The sequence below is a fragment of the Mastacembelus armatus genome, chromosome 4 (assembly GCF_900324485.2).
Source record: "Mastacembelus armatus chromosome 4, fMasArm1.2, whole genome shotgun sequence".
NCBI classification, from domain to species: domain Eukaryota; kingdom Metazoa; phylum Chordata; class Actinopteri; order Synbranchiformes; family Mastacembelidae; genus Mastacembelus; species Mastacembelus armatus.
In genome coordinates this window covers 26,680,681-26,699,252 of record NC_046636.1, presented here as the reverse complement: position 1 = coordinate 26,699,252, position 18,572 = coordinate 26,680,681, and the positions used below count along the sequence as shown (strand labels likewise).

The window sequence follows — 18,572 nt, the reverse complement described above, 5'->3', positions numbered from 1 at the left end:
ACAGCATCTCTCTCTCTCTCTCTCTCTCTCTCTCCCCATCCACAGCCTCTCTGCTCCCTCTCTGCCTCCTCAGTCTGTTTCATGGCTACTTCACCCCAACATTATTGATTCATTCCCTTACTTCACTCAGAGCCCAACCAATTATATCATTCCTACAGCTTCTCTGCGTGTTATGTTGCATGTTCAAGCCTCTTTCTAATTTAGCCTTTTTGTGTGCCTAGTGGTGATAGTAGTAATCCTATAAGTCTGGGTGGTAATTATATTTGGATGCTTTGTGTTTTAATCAGGTATTTTAAAAATCTTTTTTATTTATAGCAGCAATTTCTTTTCTGTCTCAGTGTTCGTACTGCTGAGCTAAACCCTGTAAAGCCCAGGTCATCGTTTGTTTGTTAGTTATTTATTAGACTAGGTCATAATTATCAGGGAGTTTAATCAAATATTGACTGTGCTAATTTATTGGGTTCACCCCAGTTTCTTTATCAGTGGTGACTGACATTCAGATGCCGCAGGAGACGATACAAGCAAAGCGAGAGGACTCACCTCAATCTACTTCCGTCTTCGCCTGAACCAACGTTTTAAACCAAAGAGGAGAAATTGAGGAACAGAGTTCAGATTCGTACTTTTTCGTTACCAGGCTCAAATGCATTAGATAAACGTTTTTTGTTGTCTATTTAGTTTTGTTAATGGAGTTGAGCCGTACAAAGTGAGTTGTAACGTAATATCGAAAAGCTTTGAGAGAAGACCTTCAGATTTAAATTATCAAATTTGGTTTGATTAATTAATTAATTTTCTATTTTTTATTTTAAAATGCAATAGATGCCACTTGTGCTTTAACTAATAACCTCACAAATAGGAGGCTGATTTTCTTTTATTTATTGTTTTTTTTTTTACTGAAGAGTTAAATTTTGTGAAGCGTTTTAATTTTTGCTTTGTTTCTCAGTCTAGAAATTAAAATCGTCAAAACGGATGTGGCTTCAGATTTTTCACAGTAAAAGCCCCGCCGTGTCCGCGCTGACCTGACCGGTGGTTTTGTTTTTTTGTTGTTTGTTTTGTTTGTTTAGCAAAACGCTAGTACGTGCCCGTGCATGCGCGTGTCTTTGCGCTTTGTCATTGTCTTTGGCTGATACAGCAGCTTTAGGCTCATGAGAAAAAAACGAACTCTGCATTGATTATAACGTTTTTCGCGCTGTAACAGAAATAAGCGGTTTTTAGACAGTAACTGAAGAAAGTCTGTTGTTATAACGCGAACGTTTTTAAATATATGAATATTATTGACTCGGCAGTCAGTCAGATATTGACGTCTTACGCAGTTCCGGTGTTTCAGAGCCGTGTTCGGGTGGACGAGGGGGGGAACTATCTTGCCGATCCGGTCAGCTCCGCTGCTGTGTCCCATTACTGTACGCCAAGATGGCTGCGAGCAATTACTTCGGCTTCACACATGGTGCCGGTCCGCAGTACAGGTAATGGAAGTCGGTGTCAGCGTGTCTGTTGGGTGTCGTTTTGGGGTCGGGGTCTGAAGGGACACGGTCCCCGGGGGGACTTCGCCGCGTGGCGGTGCAGGGGCCGCTAGCTTGACCCGCTACTGATGTGGGCTAACAGCAGCTAGCCGACTCCGCAGGCCAGAGCCTCACGGGAACAGGGGCACCCCGGTACGGTTTTGTCAGCTAGGGAAGCTGCTGCTGATGGTCCAGACCTTTTACACTCGGTGTACGTTAATTAAAAACCGGGCACAGCGGAAGTGTCGGGCTGTGGGTTCAGAGAGTCTGTGGCGGCGACAGGGGAGAGTTTGGCCGGTGTTTGGGATTAGGAGGGCTAAACCTGGCCCGGTGTCCTGAACGTCCTGGGTCTGACGTGCTGTGCATTAGTTGTGTCATATGGTCAGCACACAGGAAAAACGCTGGTTAGCAGCCAAACCAGCAGCACGGACTGGTGTTCGGCAGGTTTACCTGACAGGTGAACCATCACACGTGATGAGCATTAAAGGTCATTAACCTGTGAGGCTTTTCTGCTCCGTTTCTTTGTTAGTGACCAGCACAAGATGATTCTCTGCAGATCTCCTCATGTGAAGCTTCACCTTCTGTTGGTTTATTCCCAGTGAGGTTTTATTTAGGGACCGTTTTCAGTATCTGTTGAATCTTCATGTTGTTTTCTCAACATATTTATCATTTCACTCAAATATATAAATGTCATCCATGATCCATCCAAACACAAATATATTCGATTCAGATTTGTCTGTTAGATTTTCTGATTAATCAACTCATCATCATCATCATCATCATCATCAGTTTTAGTTTCCATGTGATGCTTCAGTAAGTGAAGAATTGTAGTTTCTGTCCTCAACATTTGGGCAACATGGATAAAGTCATGTTTTGTGATGTGATGTGTGATGTTGACTTGTATCTGCCCATTGTAGCGCCTGTTCTTTGTTTTAACTACATGTATGTTTCAAAGCAAAGTTATTTATTCAGAGGCGAAGCTGAAGTGATTATTAAATGTTGATCAATTGACTGTAATTCAACTATTTTTTCAGTCGGCTTTGGAAAGCTGGGATGGACGTTTTAGACAAATATGTTGAATAATTGAGAAAATACTTTGAGCAGCTATGAATTCAGTACTTCGTTGGATTACTGTCGTGACGTGGGATTTAAAACTGCTTAGTTGCAGTAAAACTATTCTGTAACAAAAATTGGATGAATAATGAAAATGAATTGAGAAAGTTGTCACAACATTGTCTGGGCTTGCATTTTGCATGGTCATCCAGCCTCGCTGTTGATTAGACATCAGGGTTAGTTCTGGTTTAAAGAGATATCATCTAACAATCAGTGTTTTTCTGTTGGTGCTTAACAGATTGCATTATCTGTGATCATTAAACAAACACGCGAACAAAACTGTTTTGGGCAGACCTTGTGTTTAACGTGTGGGTTGTGTTGGGTTTTAAAACTCCTGCGATAAAAGCCAGATAACGTAATTTTGAAGTTTACGTCCTTGCTTCACCTATTTCCCCTCCCTCTGCTCTCCTTCAGTACTCAGCCTCCCCCGGCCTACTCCCATCCCTCCACAGCCAGTTACAGTGTCCAGCAGGCTCCAGCTGTGGCTCATGCAGTCACTGCGTCCTACTCTCCAGCTCCAGTCCAGGCAGCCAGGCCTGTGGTCTCTGCCTCCTACCCTGCCTATCAGAGCCACCAAGCCCCCCCAGACTACGCCTACAGACAACCAGACCCCCCGGCCCCCCCGCAGCCCACCACCACCCCGCAGACGTACCAGGTATACACGGACATGGTCAGTTTCTTTCCACTTCTCTTATCAGCTTGTTGTTGTTTTATAATCTGCTCTTATCGGATATTATGTGCTGGTGTTTAATTTGGGTCATTTCATGAGGGCAGACTCAGCTTTTACATCTGCTTTCAACCAAACAATCTCATGTTTGACATCGAAGAACTGAATTTTAAATATGCTCATTTCTGTGCTTACTTTAATACGCTGCTTTGCTGTGGAATTAAATGTTCTCTTGTTAAATACCTTCAGGACAGCTATAGTTACGGACGCCCTGCTGCTGTGACTTCTTATGACAATAAACAGTATTACCAGACAAGTATAGCTTCAGCTCAGAGGACACCTACAGAGAATTACTACCAGACTGGTGAGTCAGTTGATTTTTATTCTCATGCGTCCACAGATTCAATCACAGTGATTATTCAGTGGTGTTTTGACAATATATCAACATGGAATATGATTTTTACTTATTGTTGTGATACATATGGAATAAAAAGTAATGAGAAATTACAGTACAGACCGGATTACACTCGTTTTAAATTCTCCGTCGCAGTAACACACATTGAAAACTCCTGTTGGTTGGACATTATCTAATACAACCTGCTTTTTGTTTTCCACAAATATCTTCTATCTTATATTCAGTCCAATATATGAGATATATGCCTTGAGATGATTTGTATTGTGATTTGGCGCTATACAAATAAAATTGAATTGAATTAAAGGTAATTAGTTATGTGTTCAATTAGTAATTAATTTATTACTTAGTAGTGCCGCCAACATTATTGCCACATATTTAACTTCCAGTTAAATCAACGTCTTCAGATCTTATGTCTGCTTTGATTGGACAGATGAAAGTGCCAGGTGAACAAACCATGTGCATGAATTTTCATACCAGTTTCACATAAATTATTGTTGACTGTTACATAACTAGTCTTTCAGGTTTGATTAACAGTCACTGCTCTGTGGTTTACAGTATGTGAAACGTATCTGCTGTTCATTTGCTAGTGAGGTGAGGGTGCTGCCTCAAACTCTGACAGGAATTCCCAGAGGATGCGATGGATGTTTCAGTTCTGCTTTGCTTTCGTCCTCTCCCTGTCCTCCCTTACCGCCTCCACATCCTCCCCGGGTGCCCCCCTGCCCCTCGCTCTCTTTCTGTATCAGTAGGAGTGAAGAGTGCCTACAGTCCTGCACCCTCCACTGTGTACAACCAGCCTCCCCCTCCTCAGAGGCAGGTGACGGCCCTCAAACCTCTGGCCCCCTGCAGCTCTGTGTCCACCAGCTACAACATCTACCCAGTGTCCACCAGTGTGCAGCACCCTCCAACGCCCATTTCATCCTACACCCTCGGCTCCTCCTTCAGTTCCACGGTTTCAACCAACTCCTACTCAGGTAACGTAACAGGCCAAGAAGATAAGGAGCAAGTTTATTCATCCCCAAGGAAACTGTTGTGCTCTGATGTCTGTATGTAAGTCATCCAACAGACTTTCAGTAGAAAATGCAGGAAAATGTACTGAATCAGAGAACTGTTTACTGTAGCACAGTTATTTTTACGTAACAGCTGATGCACATATTCTTTGCTTTAATTGGGCTGGTTGATTCTTGAGAGTTTTCAAGTGAAGAGTCTGTGCAGGTGAACAAAGGTGTGTAGCTGATTCCATGTGGCTCAGAGAGACATATACAAACTCTGGTATGACACCACTTAAAAGTTAAAGCTGGAGTTTCTCGTTCCATCCTCGATACTCGTCTGAGCAGATTTGGGGATTGTCTTTGTCCTGCCTGGTCTTGGATGCTGCCCCTGGTGAAATAAAGTGCAGCTTATTGCTACATGAGTGTCTTCTGTTCATATCTGACCCATATAATGCATCCTTTCCTCCTTTCTCTCTGTCTCTACTTTCCTCCCTCAGGCCTCAACTACTCTAGTTACGATTCAAGTGGCTACACCTCAACATCCACCCCCTCCTATTACCAGCCGACCCAGCAGACTCTGGCTCAGCCGCAGCCTCCACCCCAGCAGCCCCAGCAGCCCCAGCAGCCTCAACAGCCCCAACAGCCTCCGCCTCCCATCCAGCCGCCACCCAAGCAACTGACAAGCTCATCCTGGAGCAACTCAGGCAGCAACATGGTGACAGCTACAGCGGGAAACACTTACAAAAAGCCGACGTTTCACCAGAGCAAGCTGCCGAAGCCCAAGGGGCCTCCCAAGCAGCCGCAGCTCCATTACTGTGACATGTGCAAGATCAGCTGTGCAGGCCCTCAGGTAGGAGGTTATATAAATTATATAAACATAGGTTATATAAACTGTGCAAAAATCTCTTAAGCATTAGTTGGTTGACATTTTTAAATGTCATTAGTTGTCTCATGTTATTATAATATGTTATTGAATTTGTTTCATCAACAAAATAAAAACATCATTGTGGCCATTTTAATCCTGGAACATGTTTGAATCCTTAATGTTAACTGCTTCACTCCAGACGTACCGGGAGCATCTCGAGGGCCAGAAGCATAAGAAAAAAGAGGCGGCCCTGAAGTCTGCTGGACAGACGGGGACCAGCAATGGCCCCAGGGGGGTCCAGACTCAGTTACGCTGTGAGCTATGTGATGTCTCTTGCACTGGAGTTGACGCCTACGCCGCCCATATCCGTGGGGCCAAACACCAGAAGGTTGGTATTTTAATTAGTGTTTAAGGAAACAGGCAGCTGTGGAAGATGCCAACATGCTGGACATGACTAGTGTATTTGTGATGTTCCATGTGAGCTGCTAAGTCTTGGAACAAACCTTTCCAGAGGGATTTGGGATGGGATGAAGTATCACTTCTGTTTTGTTTTTGTTTTTCCGACCTTGGGAAGGTGGTGAAACTTCACACCAAGCTGGGCAAACCTATACCATCCACTGAGCCTGTGTTGGTGAATTCTCCTCCTGTTGTCACCACCTCGACAGCTGGGAAACCGCCAGTCTCCACCTCCGCTCCTTCCTCCGTTCCAACCACTACACCTCCCAGTGTGACACCCAAACAGGTGGCTGTAAACAGCACGGCTAAAACAGCACCGCCGGTCAAGAAACTTGCTTCTTCTAAGACAATGGTCCTCTGTAAGTTTCTTGATTTTGTTTTATAGATAATTAACTAATAATTAACCTAATTTGACCTAATCGGTGTTAAATACTTGCAGATCCAAACTGGCATCTTTTGTCTCTTTAATATAGCTACACTTTGTACCTTTGTTTTTGTTTAATAATCATAAAACGAGGAGTGATGGTCTTAAAAACCAGTGCCACAAAACAGGCAGGTTAGACCCTCATCATCCTCGGCACGGACAAATTACTGAAGTTCAGATGCAATTTTCTAAAATCAGAACATACTGTAAGTTAATTCGTTTTTCAACAACTACCATTAAAAGTCTGTAGGTTACTGTTTACCTCGTGGGTTCACGCAGCATTCGGGCTTGTTATCAATTGACACTGTGATAAAATGGAGTTTCTGTAATCTGAAGACCTTAAATGAGAAATGAGACCTGTGTAAAGCTGTAACGTGTTGCCTGCCCCACAGCCAGTAAGCCAGCCAGCACTCCAGCAGCTCCAGCAGCTGCAGCACCGACAGCACCGGCGGTGGTGGTAGCACCCAGGGTGGAGGAGCCCATGCAACAGTCACTTCAGAAGATGGACCCTCAGAGTGAGGATGAGGACGACAGAGCTGGAGGACAGGGTGACATCCAGCCAGTCGGACACGACTATGTAGAGGAGGTGGGCAGAGAACGAGAAGAGAACTGATTCAACATATTCAGCATAAATATACAGTTTCAAGCTAATTTTGAAAACCATTTAATTATATACTTGGTTTTTAGTAATTAACTTTAAACAGAAAGACATTGCGTAAAAATATGCGTTGCCTCTGTTGATGATTTTAATAACTCTTGCATTTCCTTATCAGTTAAATCTTTCCTGTAATTATTCTGTGTGTTCTCCTGAACCGTCTGTTTGTTTTTAGGTCCGAAACAGTGATGGCAAAGTGATTCGGTTCCACTGTAAACTATGTGAGTGCAGCTTCAATGATCCCAATGCTAAAGACATGCACCTGAAGGGAAGAAGGCACAGGCTGCAATACAAGGTAGGAAACGTCCTCTCTGAGTGTTTATCCAGAGATCTAATGTGAAATGTTTCTTAGTTATGAGCAAGATTGAGGTATCTGGTTTTAAACACTCTGTTCCTCTTCTTCTTCTTTTGTTAAACAATGTATTTCCGTTATTATCTGTTAAGGAGCAGGGTTCAATGGTTGGGCTGGTTTGCCAGCAAGTTCCACACACTTTCACTTGGCAGCTGTTTATTTCTCCCCTGTGTGTTTCTGTAATTATTTCAGGACAGATTTGCTACGGTCAAATACACAATGCAGGTGTCTTCACTGATGAATTCCTCTCGGTTAAATGAGAAAGGATTTAATTCAGCGGGGAGCTCAGTGAGTTAGGGGATAAGTGTCAAAGAAAAGCCCAAAATGCAGAGACAAAGACTCTAGTGTCGCCCGAGCACTGACGATCATTAATTTCACGTTACATTTCCCTCATGTACGATCTGTCGATAATTCTCTGTCTCTGTAGAAGAAAGTGAACCCAGAGCTTCCAGTGGAGATTAAGCCAAGTAACCGTGCCAGGAAGCTGCAGGAGAGCAAGATGAAGAAGCAGAAGCAGAAGGCGGTGCTGAAGAGACAGAGAGACGACGAGCAGCGCTGGCACATGGAGATGAGGTCAGAGTCGTGGCCAAAGATCTTAGTCAGAAAACCAAACTCAGTCCCACTCTGACGTAAATTACACCTCCCTGGTTTCCACAGGAGGGACTAAGAAGGAAGATGCCTTCATGCAAGTAATAATAATAATAGTAGTAAAGGGAAGTCCTGACGTTGATCAGCTGACTGTTAGACTGATGCATGTCCACATGGGAAAAAGGGATTTTTTTTATTTTATGCAACATTTTCTAGATTATACATTCCCACTTTCTTCACTCAGACACTGGTCTAACACACAACCTTCTCGATCCTATAATGAAATGCAGTCTGTCATCAGTTCAGGGGAAAGTCGTCAATTGAATTAGATGTTGACCAGATCAGCGGTTATTGTTTTTAGTAAATTTCCTGTAGGAACTACATTTGGTCATATCAGGGTTCTGCTTTATTCTTCTGTTAGTGGAGCTGATTCTGTAGGAATCTCTTGAACTAGCAAACAAACCTCTCTACAGTAATCGCTTTATATGATCAAAGGTAGATTAGAGGAAATGTTCAGGTAACCTGCTCTTTTATCAACTAGTGACCACAGACTTAAGCTTCTCCTAATGAATGGCATTAAAAACCTCCTCCTCCTCCCCGTCAGGCGCTATGAGGAGGACATGTACTGGAGGAGAATGGAGGAGGAGCAGATGTACTGGGGGGAGCAGAGACGCAGGATGGTTCCCCCACCACTGATGAGCCGTCCTGGTATGCCAGTGCCCCCTCTACTGGTGAGCTTCACAGTTGCAGTTCTTTCTGCCCGTTTTGTGTCGTACAGAATAACTTTCAATAGGAGTCGATGCCAAGTGTGACCAGTCACTTTAACCTCTGTCCATTAAGACGTGTGTGCGTCGGCCCGACTCTCCTGATGACCGGCACATCATGGCTAAACACTCCACCATTTATCCAGTGGAAGAGGAGCTGCAGGCTGTTCAGAGGATCGTCTCCCACTCTGAACGAGCCCTAAAACTGGTGTCGGACTCCCTGCTGGAGAAGGAGACTCCAGCTGTTGCTAGTGCTGCTGCTGAGGGAGAAGATGAGAAAGGGTAAGAAGTGACGTCTGGGAGATAATTCACGTTTTTTTTTGTTTTTTTGTTTTTTTGTCTGGACATCTTGGTGAAAAGGATGATTATGGTTTTTGACGCCTAAAAACACTTTTATTGATTTGGCAACTGAAGAGCTTCTGGAGATGCAGCGGTATCAAATGTGAAATGAAAATAGAAACCATCCATGTCCGTCTAAAAGTAGTGAGTAATACGCTGAGGTTGTATCAGCTTCAACAAACAGAACAGGCTCGTACCGGAGACCTGCCCAGAACGTATCTCCAGGCTTGTGAGTTTGTAATTTGGCCTCTTCTCTCTCGACAGTAGTGAGAATTCAGCCCGGCTGCTAAAAGGTGTGATGAGGGTGGGCATCCTGGCCAAGGGCCTGCTGCTTCGTGGGGACAGAAATGTGGAGCTCATCTTGCTAACTGCTAAGAAACCCACTGTCTCTTTACTCAAGAACATTGCCAAGCAGCTGCCCAACGAACTGGAGGTAAGAAAACCTTCCTGTAAAGTGAAAGAAAATGTTTTGGACTTCCCCTGCTCTGTGTTAGGTCGCGGGAGGGAGGGATTGTGGTAAATTGGGAATTTACAACACTAATATTTTCACATTTAAAGTTTGAACTTGTAATGTTTGTTGGCAAACAAAGCAAAGTATCGTGCAGTCAGGTGCAGTAGACACTGGAAAAGAGGGAAGTTGTTTGTTGTCATCCACTGCCTTATGACTTGTGTCATAAGAGCAGGACACACAGGGACTGAAAAATATTAGAGTTGTGTAACAAACAGAATGGGAACCAGAAACGTTACATGGAAGAGCAACTTAAATGTATTAGCTGATTGTTGTAATGTAGCGACTGCAGCACTCCTGCATGTTTTAGCACCAAAATACAAACCCATTCCCTTACAGAGACTCACTTCACACTAGTTGGCTTTATTCCATGTGCTAGAGCAGTTTATTTCTCATTCGTGAACATGTGCAAGTCCTCCACAGGCAGAGATAAGACACATCTGTTATTGACTCTAATTATCAATCTCTAGAGTTGAATCTTAGTCTTTTCTGCAGATATCAAGTAGATATTTGTAAAACTAAATTTTAACCTGCCCGTCTGTCTGTTCTCTAATCGCTGTTGTTGGTTTTGATGATTTTTAGGCCTTGTGGCAAACGCACTCAGTCTTAGACTGTGTAGGTTAAAGGTCTGGGAGATTTTTCCATGTTCACAAATGACTGAACTGCACCAGGAGAAAAACCATGTGAATCTGTAAACTGACTGGTCCACAACACGGAGGTTTGGTGCCAGATACGAGGTTGTGATGTGTTGTAACTCCTCACTCTTCCTCCCTCCTGCTTTAGCTGTAATGAGTGTTGCTTTTCACTGATCTTTAGATTTACTGCCTGGTTATGACACCTGAATCCTACAGAGTGAGATGGGACTTTTCGTCCTTCCTGGGACTTCTTCCCTTACTATTACAACAACTTTGTTGAGAAATGCTTCTGTTCCTGTCACTGACCCTGTTTAATTAGCGGAACTAAAATCCCAATAAAAAAAAAATACACAGGGTTTTAAATAAAAAATCAACATTACTGCCCTGTAACCTCGACACGCGAGGCTCTTCTTTGCCCCCACAGCCCTCCTCCTCCTCTGTAGTGAGTAATCCCAAGTGTCCTTTTAACCGGCAGACATTTTCTGAAGATCAGTATGAGGTGCAGGCTCACCCCGAGGAGGCGAACATCGTGATAGTTTCAAGCAAGGAGCCCAAAATGCAGGTGACCATTTCTCTCACCTCGCCGCTGATGAGGGAGGACCCTGCTGCTGAGAAGGACAAGCAGGCAGGAGGAAAAGCGGCTGAGAAAGGTTAGAGAAGCCAAAGCTTTCAGTACCAGACTACCAAATGTTAGCAGTGTGTGTAATACATTTATATACACCCCGTGCTCCACCTTTCCACCCAATAGTAGCCTGAAATTTAGGCTCTTAAATTACAGAGATCTACAGGTGGGACTTTAACAAGCCCACGTTTTAAGATTTTTTTCTTTAACCCCTAAAGTAAGAATGAACTCGCACATTCTTTTGTCCCACTATTTTCATTTCCCCGTTTTTGTTACACAAGACCCCAATTTCTTTATTTCCTTTCCACAACATGGGAATCAAAAGCCGGGCTCTCCGACCTTTCTGTGCCACTAGGGTGTGTGTTTATTTTCTGAACACATGCTCAGACAAAACCTTTGGAAGACTGTAAGAGTGGACTGCAGTGAACATCAGTGTTCAGATAATGCCCAGGGATGGAAATGCCACAAGTGGTCAACTATTTTACAAGTAAACTATATTATATTTTTTTCTTTTTTTCACTTAGAAGCAAATTTGCAGTTTGTTGCATTTTTGGCAAAGGGGATTTTGATGTCCAGTGACTTCCCATTGCCTTGTATCTCATCCCTGCACCGTAATGTGGCATTATCAGCGACAAGGTGTTGGAGTGTCATTTTATCGCCTCACAATGATCGGTACTCAAATAATTAGATTGCATTAGTTAATCCATTGTCATCATTCTTCCCCCATTTAGGTGATTGTCAAGATCATTGTGTTGCAAACACTCCTCTGCCTGCTCCAGTTACTGTCAGCATTTGAATGTGCTTTTCCCATTTGGAAAACATGGTAGAAATGTTTTCTGAAGCCGTTGTCTTTTATTTATTTTTTTAAAATTTTGTTTGGGTTTGTTGATCAGTGCCCCCAATTCTGTATCAGCAGACCTAGGCAAGCCAAAGACTACTCTGAAGACCACACTTGTACACATACCACTAAGAACAGTAGACAACAAAACAGGTTGCCCATGTTTATTGAGCTTTCCAGAGTAGGAAAACCCTCTTGCTCAGTGTCATCAGAGGGGCTGAGATGCTGCTAAAACAAAACTCCCAGCTCCAAGAGGCGTGATAAATATGGGTCTTTGATTCTAAGTGGTATGGTAGTGTAGACTTCAAACCAGTGGCTCTGTTTTTCTTATGTATTGACTTTTGTTGTTGCTACTGTTGTAGTGAACGTGGAAGTCTGGAAAGCCCCAGGACTTATCTCAAGAAATATGAGTTCATCACAGTCACTAGTAACCACAAAGAATGTTTTGTCATTTGCTGTTTTTAGGTCACCAGTCCTATAATTGTGTCTTAAGCACGGCCATACACCTAAAGTATGAAGTTGATCTTTGGCTTTGTCAATTTCTTTTGGATAGATTTTACGTGGCTGTAAATATTTTTGCAATTCTATTGCTTTAAAGGAAAAGTTCACCATCTTTTAAGCTTGTAGTCATCAAAGCAGGGTTTGGAGTTTGTTACAGGCACCTGACTGTTGTTTTATAACGGACTTGAAAAATGGTGAAACTTTCCTTTGAATATGGAGCCATGTAGGTTGATACTTGCTGTTATCTGCTTGGGAGGTTTACTAAAATAATTGCAGAGGAGTAACAGAATCCATTACTGTCTATGTCTATTACAACTATGAGCACTTAAAAAGATGTGTGATAGAAAAGGGGGACGCAACACCTCGTTCCAAAAACCTGAATTTGATGAGTATTCGCCAAAGAGATTAAGTCCATGTATCCGTTTTTACATACTTGGAAGATTAGACGTTTTTGGATCTGCTGTCTGTGAACGTTGGACAAAGCAGATGATGAAATGCAACGAAGAGGAAATCCAAAGCTCAGTAAACTGAAACTGTTTCTTCTTCAAAAAGAGATAATTCTACATATTACACACAGTGAGAACTGTGGCAGAACAAAAAGCCAATTTCAACATTTGTTTTTTTTTGTTTGTTTTTTTTAATGAGATGTTCATTTACCTGAATGGAATCACTTTTCTAACATGAAGTGATGAAACGTCTTTGTGAGCAGTGAGGAAATGTGTGTTTAGTCAGAAGGAAACATGGGCTTAAAATAGCTTGGTGGAAGAAAACCTGTCAATACACCTTTCTTTAAAAGAGATTTTGACTTGTCATAGCCGAGAAAACATGTGTAACTAGTAACTTTAACGTTGGATTGCTCTGTTGTTAGTGCGTCTGAAATGAGACACAAAAGGACATTTTTGGACGTTTTTTAGATGCTGTTTACGCCTGTGTTTGACAAGCCAAAAGGTCTTTCTAGAGAAGGGGGTAGACAGACAGACAGACAGCAGTAGGACCCAGTTTTGAAGTAACTTTAAATCTGGGTGCTGGACAGAAAGTCTGCGAAAAGGAATAAAGCAGATTAGTCACTTTAAACTAAAGACGACACCTGAAACACAACTGTTGTCTCTGAATGCACAGGAGTTCCTTCTTTCTGCATGCACCTATACCCCTCCAGTCCAGACAACACACTATTTCACTGCTTTATTTTGTAATGTTTCCAACAGGCTATATCTGGAACATAAAGACACTCTAGTCTACTTATTTGACAGTCACATCATTTCCTTTTTCTTTCATACCTTCCCCCCATATTTTTCTCACCACACAAACTGAAACAAACATTAGATAAACATGAGCATCCACTTTGTTTCTTGTTTTGCTTTTTAAACTCATCCCTGATCAGCGACTCTACATCAACACTAAACACAATTAACTATGTACTGCAGTCATCATATGGGTTTTTCTTTAGTTTGATGTAAGTCTTGAGCCGGTGCATGTTATCTCCACCAGGTGTAGCTGACACGGACCCTCTCGATCTTTTGAATAAGGCGAAGTGTCTGGAATACCTGGCTGCTCTTCGTCACGCCAAATGGTTTCAGGTAAATGCGTCACAAGGGCTTGAGCTCTGTCTCTGCTGTTGTGTGAAACTAACGGAGGTTAAGAAATGAGTGTCGTTTGAGTCGCCATCAGTGTCATAAGTTGTTTGTCCTGCTCTCAGAATGTCCTAGAAAATAATCTCTGGTGATGAGATATTTATGTGTCTTATGTTATATTGCACTTCCTTCTAGGATAAAAACAGATGGCAGTGTCTGTATGTAAGAAATATGCTCCTAAACCAAATTTCACGAACACTTACGTCACATTTGTAAAAAAACATTTCCTCCAATGTATGTTGTGTCATTAAAATGACGTAACGGCTCCTCCCAGACCTGGATCCAGGGCGTCACTACACACTCTGGCCACACGAGGCCAGGTACTCTCCCCTGATAACCACATATAGACCAGATTAAGATCTGGCTGTGACACTGAGGTCTGTGCCTCCCCCAGACCATCACTGACTCACTGTCTGATGTTTCCAGTGGTGACGAGGACAATAGCGAAACAGGGACGAGGAGGAGAGAGCATTTGTCTGTTGGACCCTTCCCTTCTAAGGCTTATCCTGCTTTTGCCTCTCCCTTGGCACTGTTGTCACTTTTATTTGCACCAGGTGAAACTGATTCGCCAACACTTGTGCTTCCTAGATGGACAGTTTGATGACCCTGATGTTTAACCGACTCGGCGTTAAAACATGAAGATAAAACGTGACGGATGTGTCGTTTTTCAGAAGAAAAACCACTTGGTTTAATGTGAAATTCAAGATTGTTCCTACTTCCTTTTTTATTTGGGAGCTGCTTGTTCAACTGTGTTTTGTTCTGCTGAATCTAGAGTCGTCACTGTAGATTTCAAAATATTTCATAATCAGAAGACCTTACTACAAGAATGAGAAAACGTCCTTAGAAAAGACGCTTCTGTTTCTAAAAGTCACAGCAAAAATCAGTTTTATGTGTCGGGATTCAAAGAAAATGACTCAGAACTGGTTGAATTCAATATAATTTTCCATTAATACGTTTTTGAGCTCACCGGTTTATTGTTTTCAAAGGGGTTTTGAGAAGGTCTAGAGCTTCTGTTTTATCTGGAATAAAATGCCCCTTGAATGTTTTTATTGATGTGAGTGCTTTCGTTCTGCGTGTCTGAAGGCTCGGGCCAATGGGCTGCAGTCCTGTGTCATCATCATCCGGGTGCTGAGAGATTTGTGTCAGCGGGTGCCAACCTGGGGAAAGATGCCTGGATGGGTCAGTGGCTACCTGTTCTATTTTTTTTATCATGAACGTGATCTGTGTCTGTGCTGTATTAAATATGTCAAGAATACGTTTAGAAAACATGAAAACCATCAGCAAATTGTGTGAGAAGTTATCAAATGTCAAATCACCAGATGACGACAAATGTTCTCAAGGCTGTGGAGGACAAAGATTGAACCCTTCTCTTAGGGAAGTTACATTTTGTCTGTTCATCTTCCTCAGTTTTCAGTGTGTGTGTTTCTCCCTTTGCATGTTTGTCACACCAGGCGATGGAGCTGCTGGTGGAGAAGGTGATCAGCTCTGCTACAGGTCCGCTCAGCCCAGGCGAGGCCATGCGCAGAGTCCTGGAGTGCATCTCCACAGGCATCCTGCTGCCAGGTCAGACGACTATATTGGGACAGAACCACGTACATCAAATTATCTAGTGTTTGCTTAAACATTTCCAAGGTGTTTTATGAACAGACGAACAAGTTTTTCATCACAGAGAAAATGTTTGAACACTGAAATGACTCGGGGACTTAGTTATTATTACATGTGTGTTGGTTTCACTGCTAAGACTCAGAAATAATCAGACAGGGAGGTGGAAGCTTTAGCACAAAGATGTAATGCCTAATCATGCCACTACATGCACAACATGACGCTGCGTGACACTTTAAACTGCCCAACAAAGAACTTCAAGATGACTTTATACCAGCGACCCAGTGTAGAGGTGAGAGGACTGACACACACACACACACCCGCACCCACACACACACCCGCACCCACACACACACCCACACCCACACACACCATCTGTGGTTTAAATAGATGTCTTCAACTTTAAGTTCCAGATTTCAGCTTTTGAGAGACCGATCCCACTGGGCTTAGTGTTTGCACGTCTTCCATCCTCTGTACTTTTACCACATATGTACAGTTGTCAGAGTTATCATTATATATATATTGTTTATAAGTGCATTCCTCTAAAATGTAGATATAAACAATACACACTGACTGTGAACCTTTATTTCAGTCAAACATGAGTTTTTGGCTCCACACGTTGTCGTCCTACTTATATAATTCAGTTGTTTTATTGTCCTCAACTCATAAAAACTCATTTTCCCACAGCTGGTTCTAAAACAGCAGCTCCCATGGGCAGAAAGTCGTACAACACTGCATTGCATTCAAAAAAAAAAACAAAAAAACATTTGAGCATCAAAGGCTCATAAAAAAATCACTGGAGCGTTTAGCAGAAGGAAAAAAGTTTTGTTTTATATTATTTTGTATTTTGAGGAACTTCTTTTAATCTCTGGTCGCACATGTTGAGCTTGTGTCAAACCTGAAACTGTTACTGAATTAATCTTCATATTTTTTCTTGGTTTTTTTTCCTCCCATTATTCAGATGGACCAGGGTTGATGGACCCGTGCGAGAAGGAGCCCACAGATGCTTTGGAAAGTATGATGCTTCAAGCGAGAGAGGACATTACTGCCAGTGCACAGGTGAGGGGGGGGAGAGAGCGCCAGGTAACCTCATCCGCACTGGACACAGTTTCAATAACATCATGTAGCATCTCTGTATTTCTGAGGTCGACAGCCGTCAGCACAGATCTGGTTTGAAACCTTTTGGCTCCTGAGTCCTCTCCTGTTCTGTGCAGCGCTGCCATTAACACAAACTGCAAGAATTCTAGGGCTCAGGAACAATATTTTATAGTGTTTATAATAGAAAAGTGTGATGATAAATTAAATTTACTGGCCTAGTGACTCTGGTATAAGCAAAAATATTAAAACAAAAACTTTTGTATCTGCTCAAGAAAATATTTTCATCAGAAAAAGTGGCAGCTGTACGAACGTGCCTTTCTCTCTCTCGTTTTCTCTGTTCCCAGCATGCACTGCGGCTGCTTGCCTTCCGTCAGATCCATAAGGTTCTGGGTATGGAGTCCCTCCCGGCATCCAAGGCCAGCGCTCGCAACCGCAAACGTCGACGGGACGTCAGCGACACGGGGGAGGGAGAGGGGGAGGGCAAAAAAGACAAGAAAGAAGAAGCAGGGAGTGCGTGACCTCTGCCTGCAGGACGTTTGCTAGTTTAGAGACTGGTAGAATGTCACAAATTTCAAACTTTCTTATGAAAACATTCTTAACAAGCAGCTATACAGCTATGAATATAACTGACTTTACATGTTACATGTGTGCCCTGAAATCAAGAGGATCAATGTGTTTGTAGGAGAGAGTCTGCACGGCCGGGTAGTGATTCCCTGCAGATGTAATATCTTTTAAAGGGTACAGAGAAAATTGTCTTCAAAAAAAAAACAAAAAAAAAAAATCAGGAAAATGACAGATTGCATTATTCCGTTTCAGTACGTTTGCACACTAATAACAGACCATCACTCCCTTGTTTCTTCACAATAGTTAAACCATCCCAGTCATCTACATTTGAGTTGTTTCCTCTCTTATTGGAGCCCCACGTCATCAGCACTTTAAGATTTTTTTTCCCAGCTTTTCTCTTTGAGGAGCAGTTTGAACTCTACTGCTTTTCAGGGCATTTCATGTCTAAAGTCGGACTCACTGAACTGAGGTCGGTGCATGGCGTTCGCAGACTGAAAACTGCTTTTCAGTCAGCGTGGACATAAAAACAATCTGGGTTTAAGTTTTAAGAATCTTTGAAACTGCGAGAGAGCTCAGAGGAGACGGGCTGTGCTTAGGGTGTCCACACATACAGTACTGTGATGTTCTCTGTGCCTGAAATGACACGTTAATAATCCAATATAGTGTGAAGCTGCTGAGCAGAACTGAAATGTTTTTTTTTTTTACTCTCTTTGCTCCCTCTAAAGCCACTTTAACATTTTCTCCTGAAACAGGCCTGTGAAAACAAAACCTAACAAAGACCATCCTAAAAATAACTTCCCTCTGAAAATAACATCATTAGGTTTTTGGTTTTTGGTTGTTTTTTTTTTTGTCTACAAGGAAGCTGTGCTTAGTTTCACATCTACTATTTAGTTTTCTGTAGACGTCGCACTGGAAAGTAAACCTGTGTTGTGTTGCACAGGCTGTAGCATGCTGATGATACGAAGCACTTACTGTCTGCAGCCAGAACCTTCAGATCATTTCAACAATATGCGTAGTTTTTATTCCAGAAGACAGACACTTTAATGAGTAACTACTGTAAAGATCAAATGGTTGTACTCCTTTGACCTTCTTCCTCGTGCCTGCATCATGTTGTGCATTTCTGAAATCTGAGCAAGGGGAACATGTGTGAGTTGTTTTTTGTGTGGTTAATATCGTAATGACATTGTGTCACAAAGATGTAGGACCGGGAAGGGACGGTTGCACAAGTCTTTGGCTTAAAAGAGAATTATTGTGGACTTCTAGTTTTCATTTCCCAAGAGCACCATATATAAGCATTTGCATATTTTATTTCAGAAGGACTTTGCGATATATTTTGTATTGTTTAAACGTGAAGTGTGAGCGTTGCTGTCCTATTATTTGAATGTCTTTGTAGTGTGGCATCAAATTAAGGAGAGATATTAAACCACTTTTAAGCCATTTCGCCTCCAGA

The 18,572-nt window shown here is 42.5% G+C and overlaps 1 protein-coding gene across 4 annotated transcripts; it reads left to right on the top strand.

The window, feature by feature from the left end:
- Positions 1 to 1,352: 1,352 nt before the first annotated feature.
- On the top strand, positions 1,353 to 18,559 carry zfr2 (zinc finger RNA binding protein 2). Of its 4 annotated transcripts, none has more exons than XM_026304687.1 (19): positions 1,353 to 1,460; positions 3,024 to 3,264; positions 3,526 to 3,640; positions 4,438 to 4,662; positions 5,178 to 5,530; positions 5,745 to 5,933; positions 6,120 to 6,360; positions 6,818 to 7,011; positions 7,256 to 7,375; positions 7,860 to 8,005; positions 8,625 to 8,751; positions 8,861 to 9,066; positions 9,388 to 9,556; positions 10,742 to 10,916; positions 13,716 to 13,804; positions 14,942 to 15,037; positions 15,310 to 15,421; positions 16,422 to 16,519; positions 16,903 to 18,559. In XM_026304687.1, exons 1-19 carry the CDS (start codon positions 1,408 to 1,410, stop codon positions 17,074 to 17,076), a joined length of 3,123 nt encoding a protein of 1,040 aa, XP_026160472.1. In that variant the 5' UTR covers positions 1,353 to 1,407; the 3' UTR covers positions 17,077 to 18,559. The 4 variants fall into 4 exon arrangements, with proteins under 4 accessions (XP_026160472.1, XP_026160470.1, XP_026160469.1 ...); XM_026304685.1 differs by having other exon boundaries at positions 3,024 to 3,279; XM_026304684.1 differs by having other exon boundaries at positions 3,024 to 3,279; positions 4,435 to 4,662.
- The last annotated feature ends 13 nt before the right edge of the window (positions 18,560 to 18,572 follow it).